The 19,810-nt window shown below is 42.4% G+C and overlaps 2 protein-coding genes across 5 annotated transcripts in view; one reads left to right on the top strand and one right to left on the bottom strand.

Annotated features, from left to right (window-relative positions):
• The window catches only part of LOC134220448 (anoctamin-4), a 36,581-nt gene extending 22,982 nt beyond the window's left edge, over nt 1-13,599 (top strand). For all 3 annotated transcript variants that reach the window (XM_062699505.1, XM_062699507.1, XM_062699506.1), the window contains exons 5-13: nt 10,501-11,069; nt 11,129-11,513; nt 11,570-11,734; nt 11,798-12,111; nt 12,207-12,346; nt 12,407-12,612; nt 12,676-12,781; nt 12,840-13,208; nt 13,343-13,599. In XM_062699505.1, coding sequence (XP_062555489.1) covers nt 10,501-11,069; nt 11,129-11,513; nt 11,570-11,734; nt 11,798-12,111; nt 12,207-12,346; nt 12,407-12,612; nt 12,676-12,781; nt 12,840-13,208; nt 13,343-13,461 — 2,373 coding nt within the window. In that variant the 3' untranslated portion in view covers nt 13,462-13,599. The remainder of the gene's footprint in view (nt 1-10,500; nt 11,070-11,128; nt 11,514-11,569; nt 11,735-11,797; nt 12,112-12,206; nt 12,347-12,406; nt 12,613-12,675; nt 12,782-12,839; nt 13,209-13,342) is intronic.
• Nucleotides 13,483-14,679, bottom strand: LOC134220449 (tubulin polyglutamylase complex subunit 2). Of its 2 annotated transcripts, none has more exons than XM_062699509.1 (3): nt 14,473-14,679; nt 14,247-14,414; nt 13,483-14,185 (listed from the first exon to the last, which is right to left on the bottom strand). In XM_062699509.1, the coding sequence occupies exons 1-3, from the start codon at nt 14,549-14,551 to the stop codon at nt 13,596-13,598; spliced, it is 837 nt and encodes a 278-aa protein (XP_062555493.1). In that variant the 5' UTR covers nt 14,552-14,679; the 3' UTR covers nt 13,483-13,595. The 2 variants fall into 2 exon arrangements, with proteins under 2 accessions (XP_062555493.1, XP_062555492.1); XM_062699508.1 differs by having other exon boundaries at nt 14,247-14,424; nt 14,480-14,675.
• Nucleotides 14,680-19,810: the final 5,131 nt, after the last annotated feature.

Here is a 19,810-nt window from a genome sequence, read left to right as displayed (position 1 = left end):
GTTCAGGCCTTAAGGTCAGAACGCGTAACGAAGCTACAAATAAAGGTACATGGCTTAAAGTCAATGCGCGTAACGGAAAATCTATTTGCTCCTCTTAAAAATGCAACAACCTCTTAGTGATCATTTCACCAAATAGGATATGAATGGAATGCATGTTCCATTCAATGCCATCCAAAAATTCAAAGAATTGGAGTACAGGCCTTAAGGTCAATACGCATAACTTTTTAAGAAATTCAACGTGCTTCTAGTGTTTATTTAAATTTAGTAGGATTTGATTTCTTGTTTAATGCTTATCCAATTTGGTTCTATGGATTATTAATAGTCCATATTTACAAAAGAGATAACAACCAACAACAGGGTACGCTTGACGGCATCAAGGCCTAAACTCCAGCGAATTTTAGAACGAAATGAAAAAGAACAATTCAAGCACTATATGGTAAAAGGGCATAGATAAACTAGAGCATGAGCAATTTTCAAAAATGAATAACAGTCCTTTGGTTACATACATTGAACTTAGCGCGTAGGGATTTTTGCATGACCCAAGGGATTCTTGCATGACTCTAAAAAGAACAGTTATTGAAGGGGTATCCTATTTGGTTAGATCCTGTTGACCTCAAGGCCTATACTCCAGGAAATTCTTGGGTGACCTGGGATGAAAAACTGGTATACTCAAGTTAACGCCGTCTGCAACAAAGTTTATAATGCTTTGCATTCCCTAGTTTTGCTGAGACATTGCATTCCTCAATATATTAGGATCCAATTGGCTAGATCACTTTTGGTTCCTTTGGTTGATTAAGATATGCTTTCAATCCTAAAAAATACGAGCATATATCAAACTATCGGAATCAATTACTTGGATGCAATCTCAAAAATCACCTCAAACTTAGAATGTATATTCAAGTCCATAAAATGATAAATAACGCTCCTTCATACCTCAAAAATATATTTGAGTATGTTCGATCCTCACGAGTATCAGCACTTATCGTTCCGAGATGTAACTCAAATGTTCTAAAAGTATCCTTTCGTCACCGTGCTGTAAAATTTTGGAACGATTTACCCAGAAATTGCAGGAGCGAACGAGATCTTATTTCCTTTAAGAGAAAAATTGGATGTGTTTTGATTTAGTAGTGCATACCCAAGTAACATTTTAAGTTTTATTAGGCTCTTGAAGAGCATAATTTACTCTACAAGAGTGTTATAAAACCATCATAAAACCAAAATGTTACTAGGGTAGTAGTTAGGTGTACATAAGAGCATATACTCTGAAAACCATTAAACCATGTAATTATGTTGTATTAAAAAATATCAATACGCGTGTAGACCTTAAGGCCTATATCCAGGGAACTTTTGGATGACCGGAAACGGATAAGTTATTGAAGGTGAATCCAACTTGGTTTCCTGGATCAAATGAGGAATGAACCATTAAAAAAATATATCAACCCTATTGTTGCGTATGTAGACCTCAAGGCCTATACTCCAGGGAATTCTTGAATGAACTAGAAAGGAACAGCTATTGAAAGAGTATCCACTTTGGTTCACTAGATCGAATAGGACATGAATCATTTGAAAAAAGAGATAACAGCCCTTTGGTTACGCGTGTAGACATTAACGCATTTACTCCAACGAATTCTTGGATGACCCGCAACGGAACAGTCATTGAAGGCAATTCCAATTTGGTTTCCTCTATAAAATAAGGTATGAACCATTTAAAAACAGATATCAACCCTTTGGTTATGCGGGTAGACTTCAAGGCCTATACTCCTGGGATTCCTCGAATGAACTGGAAAGGAACATCTATTGAAGGCGTATCCAATTTGGCTCCCTAGATCGAATAGGACATGAACCATTGAAAAGAAAGGATAACAGCTCTTTGGTGACGCGTGTAAACCTTAAGGCCTATACTCCAGAGAATTCTTGGATGACCCCTGAAACGGAACAGTTATTGAAGGTGAATCCAATTTCGTTTCCTTGATCAAATAGGGCATGAACTATTTAGAAGCCATCCATAAAGTACGTCACGTCTCTATGGGGGGGGGGCTCAGAGCAACGTAACGACCCATATAAAAATTTTAGAGTTTGTTACCAAAACCGTGACGAAGTGGGGAGGGGAGGGATTTTTAAGTTACGTACTTTATGGATCTTCCATTAAAGAAAAAATAAAACGATTTGGGTTTGCATGTAGTCTATACGCCAGAAAATTCTTGACGACCTGAAACTAAACAGTTATTAAAGACATATCCAGTTTTGTTTTATGGATCAAATAAGACATGCACCAGGTTTTAAAAGTGATAACAGTAGAAGCATAAGCTCTAGAATGCTAGTGGCGCTGTAGTCATTAATTGTATTTTCCTGAAATAAGGATTAATAAGCAAAACTTGGTCTTTTATTAGGTGTAATGTTGTAGGGAATGTTTTGTTTTATCACCTACGTAAGTTTGACACTGGTACGAGTACTTTGGCTCCTAGGTCACGACGAACTAGTTGTTGGTCACGCAAAACGAAGCGACATTAGCAATCTTATACTTTTGAATCAACTGTGATAACAGCCCTTTGGTTCCGTGGGTAGACGTTAGATCCTATACTCCAGGGCATTCTTGGATGACCAATTTGGTTTTATGGGTAAAAAATGACATGAAACAGTTTTGAAAAGAGATATCAGCCCTTTGGTTATGTGTGTAGATCTTAACTGCCGTAATCTGAAAAAAGTGACGTATACGCCATTTTCCAAAAATGGTGTTAACGAGTACTACTCATCGAGCTCTTTAACAGAAAAAAGAAAAACATGCATGTTGTAAAATGGCTGTTACGTCACTTTTCCAGATTACGGCAGTTAAGGTCTTGGTTACGCGTGTAGACTCCAGGGAATTCTTGGAAGATCTGGAATGGAACATTTGTTGGAGATGCAAAACAGCTACTTAGACCTTTGAGTTTCTAAGAGTGTTTTCTAATAGGCTTACTTTTGAATGACAATGCTGCTCAAAAATTGTTTTACGTCACTTATCGTAAAAAGAGAACCGCAATACGAAGTGACATATAAAAAAGTGCCGTGCAAAGAGGGTTGAGTGTAAATACAAAGATCTATAACGACGCCGTCCACGTACGTACAGTCAGTTAGGAAAATGAAGGGAACATTAGTAGGTGATTTTTGTTATTTATAGACCGTGTTTTCCTCTACGTTTTCACAAAAATCATGGAAAGGATTTTCCTGCCCAATATTTCGTTTAGTGGATTTATTTGAACGCAAATCGTATCGAATATCCCCCAACCCCATAACTGAGGATATCATACATCAAATATACGTATGAATTGATATGAAATGATTCCCGTTTTCCTTATGAGAACAAAATATTAAAAGTCAGTCAAAAAGCAGCTTGGTTCGGTTTGGCTGAACCCCGACTATTTGTTAGGCTATCGTTCTGCGTCCAATATAAAACACGAGCAAGCGCAAAATGATTTTTATCAAAATGCATGTCATGATTATTTTTATATTATATTGAAGATATTTAAAATACTGTAGCAAAATGTTATAGTATCAATATTTTAATTAATAATTATTAGCGAGCGTCTTAGGGAAAAATGTTACACGGTTTTAAAACCGTGTTTCAATATTTTTTCAAATGCCAACTTAAAAAAATGTCATACAAAATTATTAGAATTACCATTTTAAACATATTTTTCAAACAATTAGAGGATTCGAAATGTCTGTATGATCAAAAATGGAATCTTCAAGATATATTATCGTAGTAAATTAATGGCATTTTTTACAGACTCCTGAATCATTAGCCTGAAAAAAGAAATCAAAATCATTAAAAACGAAAATTAAATCAATTTTCTGAAATGTGTTTAGAGTAATCTTCTCTTATATATAAAAATGAAATGGTCTGTGTTCGTATCCGCATAACTCGAAAACGGCTGGATGGATTTTCTTCATTTCTTCAGCAGATATGTTCGTTAGCATTTCCGACGGGTTTATATGGTATTTCCTCATGCGAAAATTATGCGTTAGGTTGTGCAAATTGTGAAAAACAAAAATTAGGATTCGTGTGAAAATTTCACATGGGTATTTTCGCCTACTACGCAGGACCGAGCGCAGGACAACGTCTGCCGGGTCGACTAGTACAATAATAAACACTACCAGAAAGAGTAAAAAAGCATTCAAAACGTCTTAATCGACCAAAGTTTAAACTATATAGCAAATAACGCTATTCACTTATCCGTCACCGGCATGATAAAATAAATATTTTTCCTCAGTATCAATCCTAATGCCAATCATAAGTGATAGTTATGGAATTCAAAAGCTATTTTAATGGACAGCATAAGTCTTCAATGAAACTGAAAAATACTCATTCATAAGTTGTAACTTATGAAAATCCTTTTTTCCTGCGTGTAGGAAAGAAGGTTCCTAAGAGCATCATTATCGGTCGCGAGCATTTTGAATCACCCGCGCAGCGCTGTCATTTTAGTTTTTTCACTCGTTTCCGTATTGGTCACTATTTTCGTTGCTGTATTCCGTACCGGTGACGTTTGACAGTTGACAGTTTATCAAATAGCAGCGCTCTTACCGCGCAACTGAAATTTGGTCACCTGTCAGTCGTGCTACTGTTATAGCAGCGCGTTTAGTAGTGACCGGTAAAATGTCAAGTAATGATACCGCGCTGCCAAACGGCTAATACTCGCGCCCGGTAACCTTGCTCTAATAAATAGTAGAAGTAGCTTTTAAAATTTTAATTGCCCCTTACAAACCTGTTTCTATGGCTGACAAGCACAATCCTTTAATAAAGGACTCTAGACTTTCTACTTATAACAGCAGACGAATCCATTTTGCATAGAATGCACAGACTTTTTTCTTGCTTTAAGGCTGCCTCACACCTCGGGAAAATTTTCCAGCGGATTTTGAGCCCCGTGTATTTTAAATGGGGCCGGGATTTTGATTTTCCGTGTCCAAATTCCGAAAACATCGCATATGCAAAAATGCATGGGGAAAAAATCCGCGAACCAAATTCCCGAGGTGTGAGGCTACCTTTAGACCGGGCAGATGTGCTCATTCAAAGAAGCATTGCCTTCTTCCAATGCTTTATATCACCATCCAAAATAATTCAGACCGGATTGCAAAACATTAGCGCCACGTATTTAGTTAAGTAGAATTCAATAAATATATCAAAGAACTAAATGTTGCTGCCGCAAACATAACTGTCTCATATTGATATGGGTTTCATATCAACATGGAACAGTAACTGTTACGCTTTTGGCGGCAGTATAGGTAGAATGTGCATCGATTTCGGAAACAAGCTCGGTGATCTAGTGGCTACCGCTTTTGCCTATAAGCAGGAGGTCGTGAGTTCGATCGCTTGCTCGTTCCTTTCCTATGCTGTAGGGTAAGGGAGGTATTTTGGACCACCAGTTCGACGGCTCATATTTTGGACCACTGAGTGCAAATTCCTCTTGATGGTCCAAAATAAGAGCCCCCGTGAGGGTGGTCCAAAATTCGTGATAACTGTTTGGCAAGCCTGCCTCTTCATGTTAGTTAATCAACATGTTTACCAATCTGGAAAGTTCAACGTGACTCTCCTACACAAGGAAGGTTGTCTACGACATCGAGAAAGCATTCGCTCAAAATCAATCCTGCTTGGATTCTTCCTTAGATATTGAGGATGCTTTTGATATCATGTGTTTTGATGCCATATTGGAAGTCGCACGTTGTCATGGGTTTCGTGGCCAAGCGAATGCCTCTGACATCTATCGAATATCTGATTTATCATGGGCTGTGCACTCACAAATATGTCTAGACAGAACATGTAGCACTAGTGTTATATAGGCGACGTACCCAAACATTCAGATTTGTATAACTCTCATTTTCATCGTTTCGCTCTGTCAATCGAACTAATATCTGAGTAATAATGGTCGCCTACCATTTAAAAGTAGATTCCTTTGATTAACAATTTTATTTGCATTCAAATAATTCTCGCTTGACTTTTCAAAATGACCTAAGTAACATTTTTTATGGATTAATTTGAGTACTGCAATCAAAAACTTTCATGTTTTTCTGTTGATTGCGCTATTCAAATTAATTCATGATTTTTTTTTACTTAGGTCCTTTTGAAAAGTTAAGCGAGAATTCATGCTTTTATTCGGTATCTTTAATTTATCATTTTCATAATGTCTGCCAATACCACAATGGGCTACCTAATATAATAACCAAATGCATTCATCAGACGCTTAAGCATCGATATATCTACTCAACATTACGTCAAGCATCAATTAGGAAATTAATAGTCTGCCCTCAAAGGGGAGTATTATCTCTATGGAATCTCGTTGCAGATACAATAAAGACACTATACAATAATGGTGATTTTTCTAACTATGGATTTGCCGACGGATCTAATATTGATAGATAAAAAACGCTCTTCAGGTAGTTGAAAATTGGTGTCGAAAATACGATCTTTCGATGCATCCGAATAAAACATTTACTGTTCTTTTCGTAACGTATCTGTATGTAACGTAACTCCACGGTGTTACAACTTTATGGTTCCAAAACTATTTTTTAAAATAGACTGAGGCCGGAGTGGCCTGTGCAGTGCATAAAAGTCTTCTTCATTCAGCTCAGTCCATGGCTGTACCATGCTGTACGTCGCCAACCACGCAGTCTACGAAGAGTCCGCAAATCGCTTTCCACCTGATCAACCCACCTTGCTCGCTGCGCTCATCGCGTTCTTGTTCCCATCGGATCGTTGTCGAGCACCATTTTCATCGGATTACTGTCCGACATTTTGGCTACGTGCCCGGCCCACCGTAGTCGTCCGATTTTCGCGGTGTGAACGATGGATTGTTCGCCCAACAGCTGATGCAACTCGTGGTTCATTCGCCTCCTCCACGTATCATCCACCATCTGCATCCCACCATAGATGGTACGCAGCACTTTCCTTTCGAAGACTCCCAGTGCGCGTTGGTCCTCCACGAGCATCGTCCAGGTCTCGTGTCCGTAGAGAACTATCGGTCTAATAAGCGTTTTGTAGATAGTCAGTTTGGTACGGCGGCGAACTCTATTCGATCGGAGCGTTTTGCGGAGTCCAAAGTACATACAATTTCCTGCCATGATGCGTCTTCGAATTTCTCTGCTGGTATCTTTATCGGAGGTTAAAAAAATCCCTTTTCGGTCTGATTTAGATTTCCTCCATCTTCTCAAAGTTACGTACAGGGATTGAATCCTAAAGAGAAAGAACAAGTCTCTCACTTATCATCTCTGTATACATAGGGTCACGGCAGGTATTTCCGTCCATCGTCATAGGGACCAAAACCATCGAAAGGAATGTCCTTTTGTTAGAACTCCACTATAGCAGAACGTATCTCCTGAGCTTACGATTTGACACGGATGAGTTTGTCAAAAAAGTTTCTCTTTTAGTGGTTTTCGAGACTATGACGAAAAGACGAAAATACCTGCTTTAACCCTATACGATATGTAGCATGCCGCGAGAGACTTTTTTCACAAGCTGTCATGATAGAGAACTGATTCGGGAGGCTATACCCCATGATAAATTTCTTTTAGAAAGCTCCAAATACGGGGAGCACTTGCTCTGATGATGCATTTCAACTTGTTTTACACAGCTGTGCAGTAACCAACACGAAAGAAGCGAAAACAAAGCGAGAATCACCATTTTCTGTGGGGACTGCCTATCCGATTCTGTTTTTTCGCAATTGTATACAAGTTTAATAAATTTGTTATCATGGCTTGTTATGATTTGGAAAAGTTTTTGCCTCTCTTTTATCGTTGTTCGTTATCTATTGAGAGCCATTTCTGCAAACCCTGGTTACGTGCGTACACTCGAACTACGCACATCACCCGATCCATCGTCGCCTTAATCAACCGTATCAGTTTATCCGGAAATCCGTTTTCGTGTATTAGCTGCCATAGCTGGTCCCGATTGATTGTGTCATATGCGGCTTTAAAGTCGATGAATATTATGATGTGTGGACACGTTGTATTCGCGGCATTTCTGCAATACCTGACGTACGGTGAACACCTGGTCCGAGGCAGAGCGTTCACCCATAAATCCCGCCTGGTACTGCTCCACGAACTCTCTTGTAATTGGTGTTAGTCGGCGGCACCTTTTAGGCGGCGGTCAGCAATGTGATTGCACGACAGTTGCTACAATCCAGGTTAGCGCCCTTTTTGTAGATGGGACATACGACATCTTCCATCCACTCATGCGGCAGATCCTTTAAGTCAAAGCTTTGGCAGGGCACTGCCGACTCAACTAGAACATGGCAAATTTCCAACGAGTTAAATCATTTATCTGTGATTGTTGTGAATTCGATCACAACTGTTTATGCACAACTACGTTTCCAAATATTTATTCAACACTTTACTGAGTAATGTAATTACATTTCTAGGCCTTTGAAGTATTCAACTGTTCATAGCCCGATGTGATGAGGAGCTAAGCTCCTATATGTCATCTTCAAGAGCCACTTTTCTAAACATCCTTTTTTTGCCATTCCTTTTTTTAAACTTCTATTCCCATCTCAGGGGTATGATGAAAAACGTTGTGAAGGCGATGGCACAAATCTCCCAATAGCTGATGCAAATCGTGGCTCCCCACCATAGAGTACCTTGTAGCCGGCGTTTAGCAATGTGATTACGCGGTAGTTGCTATAATCCAGCTTGTCGCCATTTTATTAGATGAGACATACAACACCTTCCATCCTCTCCTGCGGCAGAACCTCTCCTCCTAAATTGTGGTAATCATCCAGTGCAACTCCCTGGCCAGTGCCTCACCCTCATCTTCTTCTTCTTCTTTTTTATTATTATTGGCATTACATCCCCACACTGGGATAGATCTATAAAAAGCTACACGTGTCCGCAAGCAGGCCCTATCAAAGCGACCGTGTGCCGCTCAAAGCGCACAGGAGCCCAGGGAGTGCCAATTGGGATGAGGAGTGTCCCTACTTAGCCGTGTGGTAAGACGCGCGGCTACAAAGCAAGACCATGCTGAGAGTGGCTGGGTTCGATTCCCGGTGCCGGTCTAGGCAATTTTCGGATTGGAAATTGTCTCGACTTCCCTGGCCATAAAAGTATCATCGTGTTAGCCTCATGATATACGAATGCAAAAATGGTAACCTGGCTTAGAAACCTCGCAGTTAATAACTGTGGAAGTGCTTAATGAACACTAAGTTGCGAGGCGGCTCTGTCCCAGCGTGGGGATGTAATGCCAGTAAGAAGAATAAGAAGAAGAAGTGTCCCTACTTCGGTAGGGTAGTGCGTGTGCTGCTTCATTAAAGAGCGAGTGATTTGCTTGTGTTGAGGCAGGAGTGTCATAGTGCGTCACCACTATTGTCACTTCGAAGCACGGCAGAAGGCGTGTCATAGCATAGTATCGTTGATTGGTCCATACATACCGCTATTGACACCTCAAGGCATGCGAGTGGAGTGTTAGTGTGAGCATCCAAATAAGACTCACATGGGGCGAGTGACATTTGGAGAAGCTGCTTCAGCGGCAGGCATGGTAGTAGTGGGTTGAATCCACACACCCACATGGAGGCACAAGTGGTGCACGGGGAATGTTCCTACTCCGGTAGTGTGGGATGTGGTCTGCTTCGGCAGAAGAGTGAGTGATCGGCCTGCACTGAGAAAGGAGTGTCGTAGCGGGTAACCGCTATTGCCACCCCTAGACATGGGCGAAGTTTGTGCATAGACTACACATGCTGAAGTAGGTGTGTCTTAGCGTAGTATCTGTTGGTCCAGGCAGTTACCGCTATTGACTCCTCGAGGTATGGCAGTGGAGTGTTAGAGTGAGCATGCAAGTAAGTTTCAAATGGTGTGAGTGTTTGTGTGAATGTGTACATTAAGTACAGCCTATCCTCCAGAAGTAATGCTGGAAAACTGTCCCGGGGGGAAATTAGGGTTGGAGCCCAAGGAGGGTTTGGTTTTAGTAGGTGAAAGTCTCACACTGCAGTACACTGCCATGTGGTAGGGTACTGGAGTGTTGGACACTACTATGCGTGTGCTGGGTCAGTGCATTAGCATTACTCGGCCAGATGTCCAATTCGCCCAAATGTCCTTTCGGCCTAATGGTTTGTTCGACCTAGTGGCATTCGGCCGAATGGGTTTCCACCAAACGACCCTTTCTCGTTGAGACCACCTACCTGCACGTATTTGTATCAAGGCTGTACGTGGGTGGAAGAGGATTGTGAGCCGTCTTTGCAGTCTTGGGTGATACACATGGCTTACTGTGATACCTGCATTACCTGCTGTGATGAACGTGATTCGTTGAAGGCTTTTTTATAATAAGTTATTAATATCATATTGTGCTAGCTCTAATACTGGCTTTGACATATCTCCTCAGTCCTCGCACATATTTCCGATTATTGCTGCCAATAAGCAAGCAACAGGATGTAGCTTGAGGGAGTTTTTTAGGGTTCGGAAACTAATTGTAGATGTTTAGAACATATGTATTATTTTACTATACGATTGCAAACACAAAAGCATAAACCTCTACTACTTTTCCAGGAGGAAGAATCAACCTTAAGGAAACACCAGAACAAGTGGCTCAGTTACTGGAACAAACTAATGTCTGTGACGGAATACAACTACAGCCGAATCGAGAAGGAGCCATCGTTCTACTCCGCGACGGCAAACGGCAACCCGGAAGAACAGTTCATCGTCAAAGACAGGTGCACCACCTACAACAGTGCCCAGCGGAGTCTGATAGTGATGCAAATTCTAATGCGAACCCGGTTCGATGAAGCCGAAAAGGCATACAACGTCGGAGTCAAAAGACTGCTAAACGATGGAACGTATCTGGCGTGTTTCCCGCTCCACGAGGGTCGGTATGACAGGAATCACTCGTCTGGAGCCATATTCGATAGAAGACTGCTGTATCTGGAATGGGCAAGGCCGGCCAAATGGTACAAGAAACAACCGCTGTGCCTTATTCGGAAGTACTTTGGGGACAAAATTGCATTGTACTTCTGTTGGCTGGGCTTTTACACGAAGATGTTGTACGCTCCTGCCATCGTTGGGTTTTTCTGTTTTCTGTATGGATTGGCGTCGATGGATTCTAACGATAACATCCCAACGTAAGGACTAATCCCCAACGATGAATCTTGTTACTCATATATAAGATGTCTCATTTTAGGAAAGAAATTTGCGATGAAAATGGCCCAGGTAACATCACTTTATGCCCCTTGTGCGATCGAGCTTGTAGCTATCAACAACTATCGGAATCATGCTTATTTGCTCAACTAACCTACCTATTCGATAACCCATCTACCGTGTTCTTCGCAATTTTTATGTCATTTTGGGCAACAACGTTTCTCGAGATGTGGAAACGCAAACAATCAGTACTGATATGGGAATGGGATTTGCAAAATATCGAAAACGAAGAGGATACCCGGCCTGAGTTTGAAACATCCGTCAAAACGTTCCGTACGAACCCGGTGACCCGTGAAAAGGAACCCTTCATGCCAACTTGGGATCGTGCAATTCGTTTCTTCGCAACGTCTAGTGCGGTATTGTTTATGGTATGAAGATTTTGTCCATCTAAAAAAATGAAGTTCATTGGGTTTCTTGTTTCTAGATTGCAGTAGTTTTGGGGGCTGTTCTGGGGACAATCATCTATAGAATTTCACTCGTATCTGTGATCTACAGTGGCGGAGGACGTTTTTTCCGCAAACATGCCAAACTATTCACCACGATGACTGCTGCCTTAATCAATCTTATCATTATCATGATTTTAACACGTGTAATTTGTAGTCTGAACTGGTCCTCTTCCATCAGATCAACTGATGCCCTACTTTCATTTCAGATTTACCACAAACTAGCTATCTACCTTACTAATTTAGAAAATCCTCGAACACAAACGGAGTACGAGGACTCATATACCATCAAGATATTCGTGTTCGAGTTCATGAACTTCTACAGTTCACTGATCTACATTGCGTTCTTCAAGGGACGGTTCTTTGACTACCCGGGAGATGACGTAGCGAGGAAAAGCGAATTCTTCCGGCTGAAAGGAGACATCTGTGATCCGGCGGGATGTTTGAGCGAACTCTGCATCCAGTTGGCAATTATCATGGTGGGGAAACAGTGCTGGAACAATCTGATGGAGTACTTTTTTCCGTGAGTGTTGAGGAATGCTTGAGTTTCTGTCGATAAAATGAACAGCGCAGGAGTATATTTGAATGTAAACTAAGTAACAATATTTCCCACTGCAGAGCCTTCTACAACTGGTGGCGTCAACGGAAACACAAACAACTCACCAAAGATGAAACTCATCTTCACATGGCATGGGAGCAAGATTATCACCTCCAGGATCCAGGACGATTGGCTTTGTTCGATGAATACCTCGAAATGAGTAAATCAATATTCTGGCTTTCATTACATCGCCGTTTCTTACATTAATGCCTAATTCCAGTTGTGCAATACGGTTTTGTAACGCTGTTTGTAGCCGCATTTCCGCTGGCACCTCTCTTTGCGTTGCTCAACAATATAGCCGAAATCCGACTAGACGCCTATAAAATGGTAACGCAATCAAGAAGACCTTTAGCAGAACGGGTCGAGGATATCGGAGCATGGTACGCGATTCTGAAGATTATCACTTACACGGCTGTGGTATCGAACGTACGGATGATTGATAAATCCTAAAATGTATTTCACCTGTCTACCGATATTTTATTTTTATAGGCATTTGTGATAGCGTACACAAGTGATTTTATACCTCGCATGGTTTACAAATACGTATATTCACCGCATTTCACTCTTCATGGTTATATCGAACATTCACTCTCAGGTATGACTCCCGTTATCATACACATTTTAAAAACTGATATTAATCACACAAAAAATAGTGTTCAACACTTCCGACTACAAAGATGAATGGGGAACAAAAACCGAGTCGGATCCGGATATGTGCCAATATCGGGGATACCGCAACGGCCCTACCGATTCAGAACAGTACGGTTTGAGTCCTCACTATTGGCACGTCTTCGCTGCCCGGCTAGCGTTTGTGGTGGTCTTCGAGCATATCGTGTTCGTTCTGACGGGAATAATGCAATTCATCATTCCGGATATTCCCGTTGAAGTCAAGACTCAAATTCAGCGAGAGCAAATGCTTGCCAAAGAAGCCAAGTATCAGCATGGACTGAAGAAGTCGCGCGATACTGATTACGAAGAGATACTGCAAGCGCTCAGAGCGCAAAGCAACAACAGCAGACAAGGTAAGGTCCCTTCGTTTCCAAGTCAATTATTTGAAACCGTCTAATCGAGGCTTTAACACCAATACTTGAATCGAAAACAAATATGGACACGTTCATTCGTGTAACTAAACGACATTCGTTTTTCATTTTCCCAGGAATAAGAGGAAGCTGGGCGAGACGCTTGAGCCGTCTAAGTGACGGACTGGACGCTCATGTTGAAGTTTCAAACCGCCCCCGGCAGTCGCTGGAGTCCACCGTCTGGGAAGTGACATAGCAGTAGTGGACAAGTCGCAGATGATCCCTCACTATTTCAAACGTTGTAGCAAACTGTTTATTGAATTACTAATTGTAAACTATTTACGTATAAAATAAACTCTCCAGTCGCGGCCATCCTTTTGTAAATAAACGCTAATTGTTCATACGATTTTTCTGGTTTTGTCTCGAGCAGCGTGGTTTAGTTCGGAAAACCGCCGGGTCCAGCACATTGTACGGTGGATTTTCGTTAACGCAAACGATGTTCTTCAGCCTACGATTCTCGTTTTTCTCCAGCAAATGAGGCGCCAGCAGCAAAAACAGCTGCTCAGTCCAGGACGGCAATCCACAGCTCGAAAAGCACAGCTCCCAGTATGGCAAACCAAGGTGGGCTATGCTCATCCGCAAGTACTCGGTAAAAGTATCCGCCAAAAATTGCCACTTGAAAGTGCCCATTTCTAATAGGAATATTTTCGGATTTGAAGATTCCGGGGTTTCGTAAACTAAGCAAACCTTCGCCAGATCCGTGATGGTACTCAGTTCGAAAATTTTACTTCGAGAATTGAGGTTCAGGTGATTGAGATATCCCGAAGTCGAATCAATGTAGTTGGACTGGCGAATGATTGGTGGAATCGTAACGGCAGTGTTCGGGCTGGAGCTAAGGATTGTATCTATGTTATCTCGAACGAGCGTTATCTGAATCAAATGCGGGAAATGAATATGTCCTACGCGGCGGATATCATTCGCTGAAATAAAACAATTGAAAAAATAGCACCGTAAAATTTAAGTAGTTGGAAGACGGCTTACGAGAATACTGATAACTCCAGTAGAAATTGAATCCATCGGTGGACAAATAAAAACGTTTCATATCATCCGGAAGGTAGATATTGTGTCGCGACTCCCAGGCCGTAACTTGAGCCTTTTCACATGGCAACCGTTTTTCGCACGTAACGTTTGTAATACGTGGAATGCAATCTGCAAATTTCTGTGGGTAATAAGAAAATTGAATAAGAAATATTTAACCAGCACTCACTCAGAACCTTTGCCAATCCCAACGAAAGACTTTCGTAAAACATGTCATCCAAATCCACCACATTTTTAATGGTGGTCATTGGCTATTGTTTCGATTCAGAAAATTGGTGGAAATGTGTTATTGTGCCTTGTGTAGGTTTTTTATTTTAATCTAGCATTGATCAATCTGGTATGGCGTGCGGTGTAACGACGACGGTTGCCATTGGCATCTTATTCAGGACTTGCGCTTTTCAATGCAAAACGATTTGCAAAGACTGAGGAAATGAAGCCCAGAATAACCCGCATAATAAAAAACAACATGTTATATGGTCAGAATCATTATTACGATGTAAGATATAGCTTCACAGTTTACGTTGCGGTTATCAAATACTTTTCGGCCGATTTAACCATAACTGCTCGACATCAACACTAAATGTCAATGTATAACATGCTGTCCCGAAAATGTTTTATATTTCCTGCATTATATGTCAACATTTTATCATACTGTCGAGCGAAAATTTTGCAGGCGAAAACGGACGATTTTTTATGGTGACATAACTTAACAACCCATTCAACATATTGTTATTTGTCAATTAACCGTACCACAAACTGTTGGAACTTTATATGAGATTGTTCATATACAGTTGTCAACAGTAAAGGATACTGTTGCCGACCGCACGGGAAAATGTCCATGTACAGTTTGTAATTATGCGGGAACTCACCTATAGATGTGCTGTTTTTTCATGTTTTTCATTTTTGGCCATAATGATTTTTTTTTATTTTCGCCCAAAAGTACAATATGTACAATATACATAATAATACTTTCTTGATGGGCTACAGCTCTTCGATGAACCTACGCCGAATGGAGTATCCTTCTCCACTGGACTCGATCCTGAGCCAATCGCATCCAGTCGCCCTGAACGTTGAGCGCCCTCAGGTTCTCTTCAACTGCGAACATCCTTCGTGTACGCGGCCTTCCACGAAGCCTACGGCCTCTTTCGGGTTCTCTACTATTATCTTCGCTTGACGTTCTTCCGGCACACGTCCAGTCCACCGTAGTCTGCGTGTTGTATAAGCTTAACAATATCCAGCCCTTTATACACCTGGTACAACTCGTGATTCATGCGACGCCGCCAGATACCGTTCTCCTGTTTACCGCCGAGTATTGTCCGCAGCACCTTACGCTCAAGCACTCCGAAAGCTCTCTGATCGCCCTCCTTTAACGTCCATGTTTCATGGCCATATAAATTCGTCAGTGGTATAAAGCCACCGGAAGATTTAGAGTGGTATACAGCGCGAATTTTGCCTTCGTTTGCAGACTACGGGACTTCAGCTAGTTACAAAGTCCGTAATAAGCCCTATTTGCAGCTGCAATACGCCTTTTCGTCTCGCTTATAACATCATTATCGCACGACACTAATGTTCCAAAGTATACAAATTCTCCTACCACTTCAAATTTTTCACCATCCAGCACCATTTCTACACTACCATTAATAAAAAAATAATCAAGTGCTCGCACGCAGCAAACACATATATCAATCGGTGCCGTTTTACGACCGTTGATTTGACGGAACTTTGAATACGTAAATTTAATTTAAAAATAATTGATATTTTAAAACTTTTTTTTCTTCTTTTTATTATTTTGATAAATAAGAGCTTTTCAAAAGTTGTACCAGATTCTTCAAAAGGCTCTCGTAATCTCAATTCTAGATTGCTTTGAGAATAGGTCGTATGTGCAAAAGAGAGATTCTCTTTGATCACGCTCTCTTTCGGTAATATTTCGGCTAGTTTTGCATGCTTTGCTACATTTCCACTTCAGCATGATAGACAAAACTATTGTCTTTGGATTTCTGCCAAGAAATTCGAAGTAAACTTTTGTATAGTTTCGTAATAATCGAAAGAGAATAGATCCAAAGAGAGACTCTCTTTTGCACATACGACCTATTTTCAAAGCACTCTAGAATTAGTTGTATATACAGTCTTCTTCTTCTTACTGGCGTTACATCCCCAACTGGGACATTGCCGCCTCGCAGCTTAGTGTTCATTAAGGTCTGAGGGAAGGGTTTTCCGTTAAAAAAGCACGTGGTAGCACTCTCTGAGAGAGAAAATTGCCCAATTCAGCCCGCCAGAATGATGCTGTCAGTGTCGCCAAAATTATTTCATCATTATGCAGTTTACAATTGCTTGAGAATTTGCCGTAAACGGAGAACAAAAGGAATTTGCAACAATGGGGAAGAAATTTATCACTCATGCAGTGGTTCGGCGAGAGAACAGCAGCAGGCGACCAATCACGCAAAGAGGAAATCAAAATAAACAAACTCCAGCTGGTTTTGGAAAATGAAAACATGAGTCGTTTCTAGAACAACATTAGAAAATATCGTAGGAGGATTTCTGAACAAGGTTTCCACACAAGCTATGAAAAGTATTTGGGTGATAACAGTGGTGCTGGTGTAAGTAAGACAAATAAGACAAATAAGACAAATAAGACAAATAAGACAAATAAGACAAATAAGACAAATAAGACAAATAAGACAAATAAGACAAATAAGACAAATAAGACAAATAAGACAAATAAGACAAATAAGACAAATAAGACAAATGAGACAAATAAGACAAATAAGACAAATAAGACAAATAAGACAAATAAGACAAATAAGACAAATAAGAAGTTCCTCCGGAATTTACTCCAGCAATTCCTTCGGAAGTTCTTCCAGGAATTGTCTACGAAAGTTCCTCCAAGAAATCTTTCGGAAGTTCCTCCAGGAATTCCTCCGGAAGTTCCTCCAGGAATTCCTCCGGAAGTTAATCCAGGAATTCCTACGGAAGTTCCTCCAGGAATTCCTCCGGAAGTTCCTCCAGGAATTCCTCCGGAAGTTCCTCCAAGAATTCCTCCGGAAGTTCCTCCAGGAATTCCTCCGGAAGTTCCTCCAGGAATTCCTCCGGAAGTTCCTCCAGGAATTCCTCCGGAAGTTCCTCCAGGAATTCCTCCGGAAGTTCCTCCAGGAATTCCTCCGGAAGTTCCTCCAGGAATTCCTCCGGAAGTTCCTCCAGGAATTCCTCCGAAGTTCCTCCAGGAATTCCTCCGGAAGTTCCTCCAGGAATTCCTCCGGAAGTTCCTCCAGGATTTCGTCCGGAAGCTCATCCAGGAATTCCTTCGGGAGCTCCTCCAGAATTCCTCCGGAAGTTCCTCCAGTATTCCTCCGGAAATTCCTCCAGGAATTCCTCCGGAAGTTCCTCCAGGAATTCCTCCGGAAGTTCCTCCAGGAATTCCTCCGAAGTTCCTCCAGGAATTCCTCCGGAAGTTCCTCCAGGAATTCCTCCGGAAGTTCCTCCAGGAATTCCTCCGGAAGTTCCTCCAGGAATTCCTCCGGAAGTTCCTCCAGGAATTCCTCCGGAAGTTCCTCCAGGAATTCCTCCGGAAGTTCCTCCAGGAATTCCTCCGGAAGTTCCTCCAGGAATTCCTCCGGAAGTTCCTCCAGGAATTCCTCGGAAGTTCCTCCAGGAATTCCTCCGGAAGTTCCTCCAGGAATTCCTCCGGAAGTTCCTCCAGGAATTCCTCCGGAAGTTCCTCCAGGAATTCCTCCGGAAGTTCCTCCAGGAATTCCTCCGGAAGTTCCTCCAGGAATTCCTCCGGAAGTTCCTCCAGGAATTCCTCCGGAAGTTCCTCCAGGAATTCCTCCGGAAGTTCCTCCAGGAATTCCTCCGGAAGTTCCTCCAGGAATTCCTCCGGAAGTTCCTCCAGGAATTCCTCCGGAAGTTCCTCCAGGAATTCCTCCGGAAGTTCCTCCAGGAATTCCTCCGGAAGTTCCTCCAGGAATTCCTCCGGAAGTTCCTCCAGGAATTCCTCCGGAAGTTCCTCCAGGAATTCCTCCGGAAGTTCCTCCAGGAATTCCTCCGGAAGTTCCTCCAGGAATTCCTCCGGAAGTTCCTCCAGGAATTCCTCGGAAGTTCCTCCAGGAATTCCTCCGGAAGTTCCTCCAGGAATTCCTCCGGAAGTTCCTCCAGGAATTCCTCCGAAGTTCCTCCAGGAATTCCTCCGGAAGTTCCTCCAGGAATTATTCCGGAAGTTCCTCCATGAATTCCTGCGGAAGTTCCTCCAGGAATTCCTCCGGAAGTTCCTCCAGGAGTTCCTCGGAAGTTTCTCCAGGAATTCCTCCGGAAGTTCCTCCAGGAATTCCTCCGGAAGTTCCTCCAGGAATTCCTCCGGAAGTTCCTCCAGGAAGTCCTCCGAAAGTTCCTCCAGGAATTCCTCCGGGAGTTCCTCCAGGAATTCCTCCGGAAGTTCCTCCAGGAATTCCTCCAGATCCTCCGGTAATACCTCCGCAAGCACCTCCAGGAATGCCTCCCGAAGTTCCTCCAGGAATTCCTCCGGAAGTTCCTCCAGGAATTCCTCCGGAAGTTCCTCCAGGAATTCCTCCGGAAGTTCCTCCAGGAATTCCTCCGGAAGTTCCTCCAGGAATTCCTCCGGAAGTTCCTCCAGGAATTCCTCCGGAAGTTCCTCCAGGAATTCCTCGGAAGTTCCTCCAGGAATTCCTCCGGAAGTTCCTCCAGGAATTCCTCCGGAAGTTCCTCAGGAATTCCTCCGGAAGTTCCTCCAGGAATTCCTCGGAAGTTCCTCCAGGAATTCCTCGGAAGTTCCTCAGGAATTCCTCAGGGAAGTTCCTCAGGAATTCCTCGGAAGTTCCTCCAGGAATTCCTCGAAGTTCCTGGAGGAATTCCCAAAGGAACTTCCGGAGGAATTCCTCCAGGAACTTCCGGAGGAATTCCTCCAGGAACTTCGGGAGGAATTCCCGCAGGAACTTCCGGAGGAATTCCTGCAGGAACTTCCGGAGGAATTCCTCAGGAACTTCCGGAGGAATTCCGCAGGAACTTCCGGAGGAATTCTGAAGGAACTTCCGGAGAAATTCGAAGGAACTTCCGGAGGAATTCGGAGGAATTCATGAACTTCCGGAGGAATTCCCGAAGGAACTTCCGGAGGAATTCTGAAGGAACTTCCGGAGAAATTCTCATAGGAACTTCCGGAGGAATTCGCGAAGGAACATCCGGAGGAATTCCTGAAGGAACTTCCGGAGGAATTCGAAGGAACTTCCGGAGGAATTGAAGGAACTTCCGGATGAATTTCCGAAGGAACTTCCGGAAAAATCCTGAAGGAACTTCCGGAGGAATTCCCGAAGGAACTTCCGGAGGAATTCCCGAAGAAACTTCCGGAGCAATTCCCGAAGGAACTTCCGGAGGAATTCCCGAAAGAACTTCCGGAGGAATTCCCGAAGGAACTTCCGGAAGAATTCCCGAAGGATCTTCCGAAAGAATTCCCGAAAGAACTTCCGGGGGAACTCCCGAAGGAACTTTCGGAGGAATTC

This window comes from Armigeres subalbatus, chromosome 3 (genome assembly GCF_024139115.2).
Source record: "Armigeres subalbatus isolate Guangzhou_Male chromosome 3, GZ_Asu_2, whole genome shotgun sequence".
Lineage (NCBI taxonomy): Eukaryota > Metazoa > Arthropoda > Insecta > Diptera > Culicidae > Armigeres > Armigeres subalbatus.
Note: the sequence above shows the minus strand (reverse complement) of the source record. Positions and strands in the feature narration are given on the sequence as shown.

Bases quoted from the DNA above. Each gene is read 5' to 3' on its own strand.
- LOC134220449 (XM_062699508.1), bottom strand. From the start codon at position 14,551: ATGACCACCATTAAAAATGTGGTGGATTTGGATGACATGTTTTACGAA. The intron at 14,425-14,479 runs GTTCTGAGTGAG...TATTACCCACAG, and splicing joins TTTCGTTGGGATTGGCAAAG to AAATTTGCAGATTGCATTCC. The intron at 14,186-14,246 runs GTAAGCCGTCTT...GTTTTATTTCAG, and splicing joins CTGGAGTTATCAGTATTCTC to CGAATGATATCCGCCGCGTA.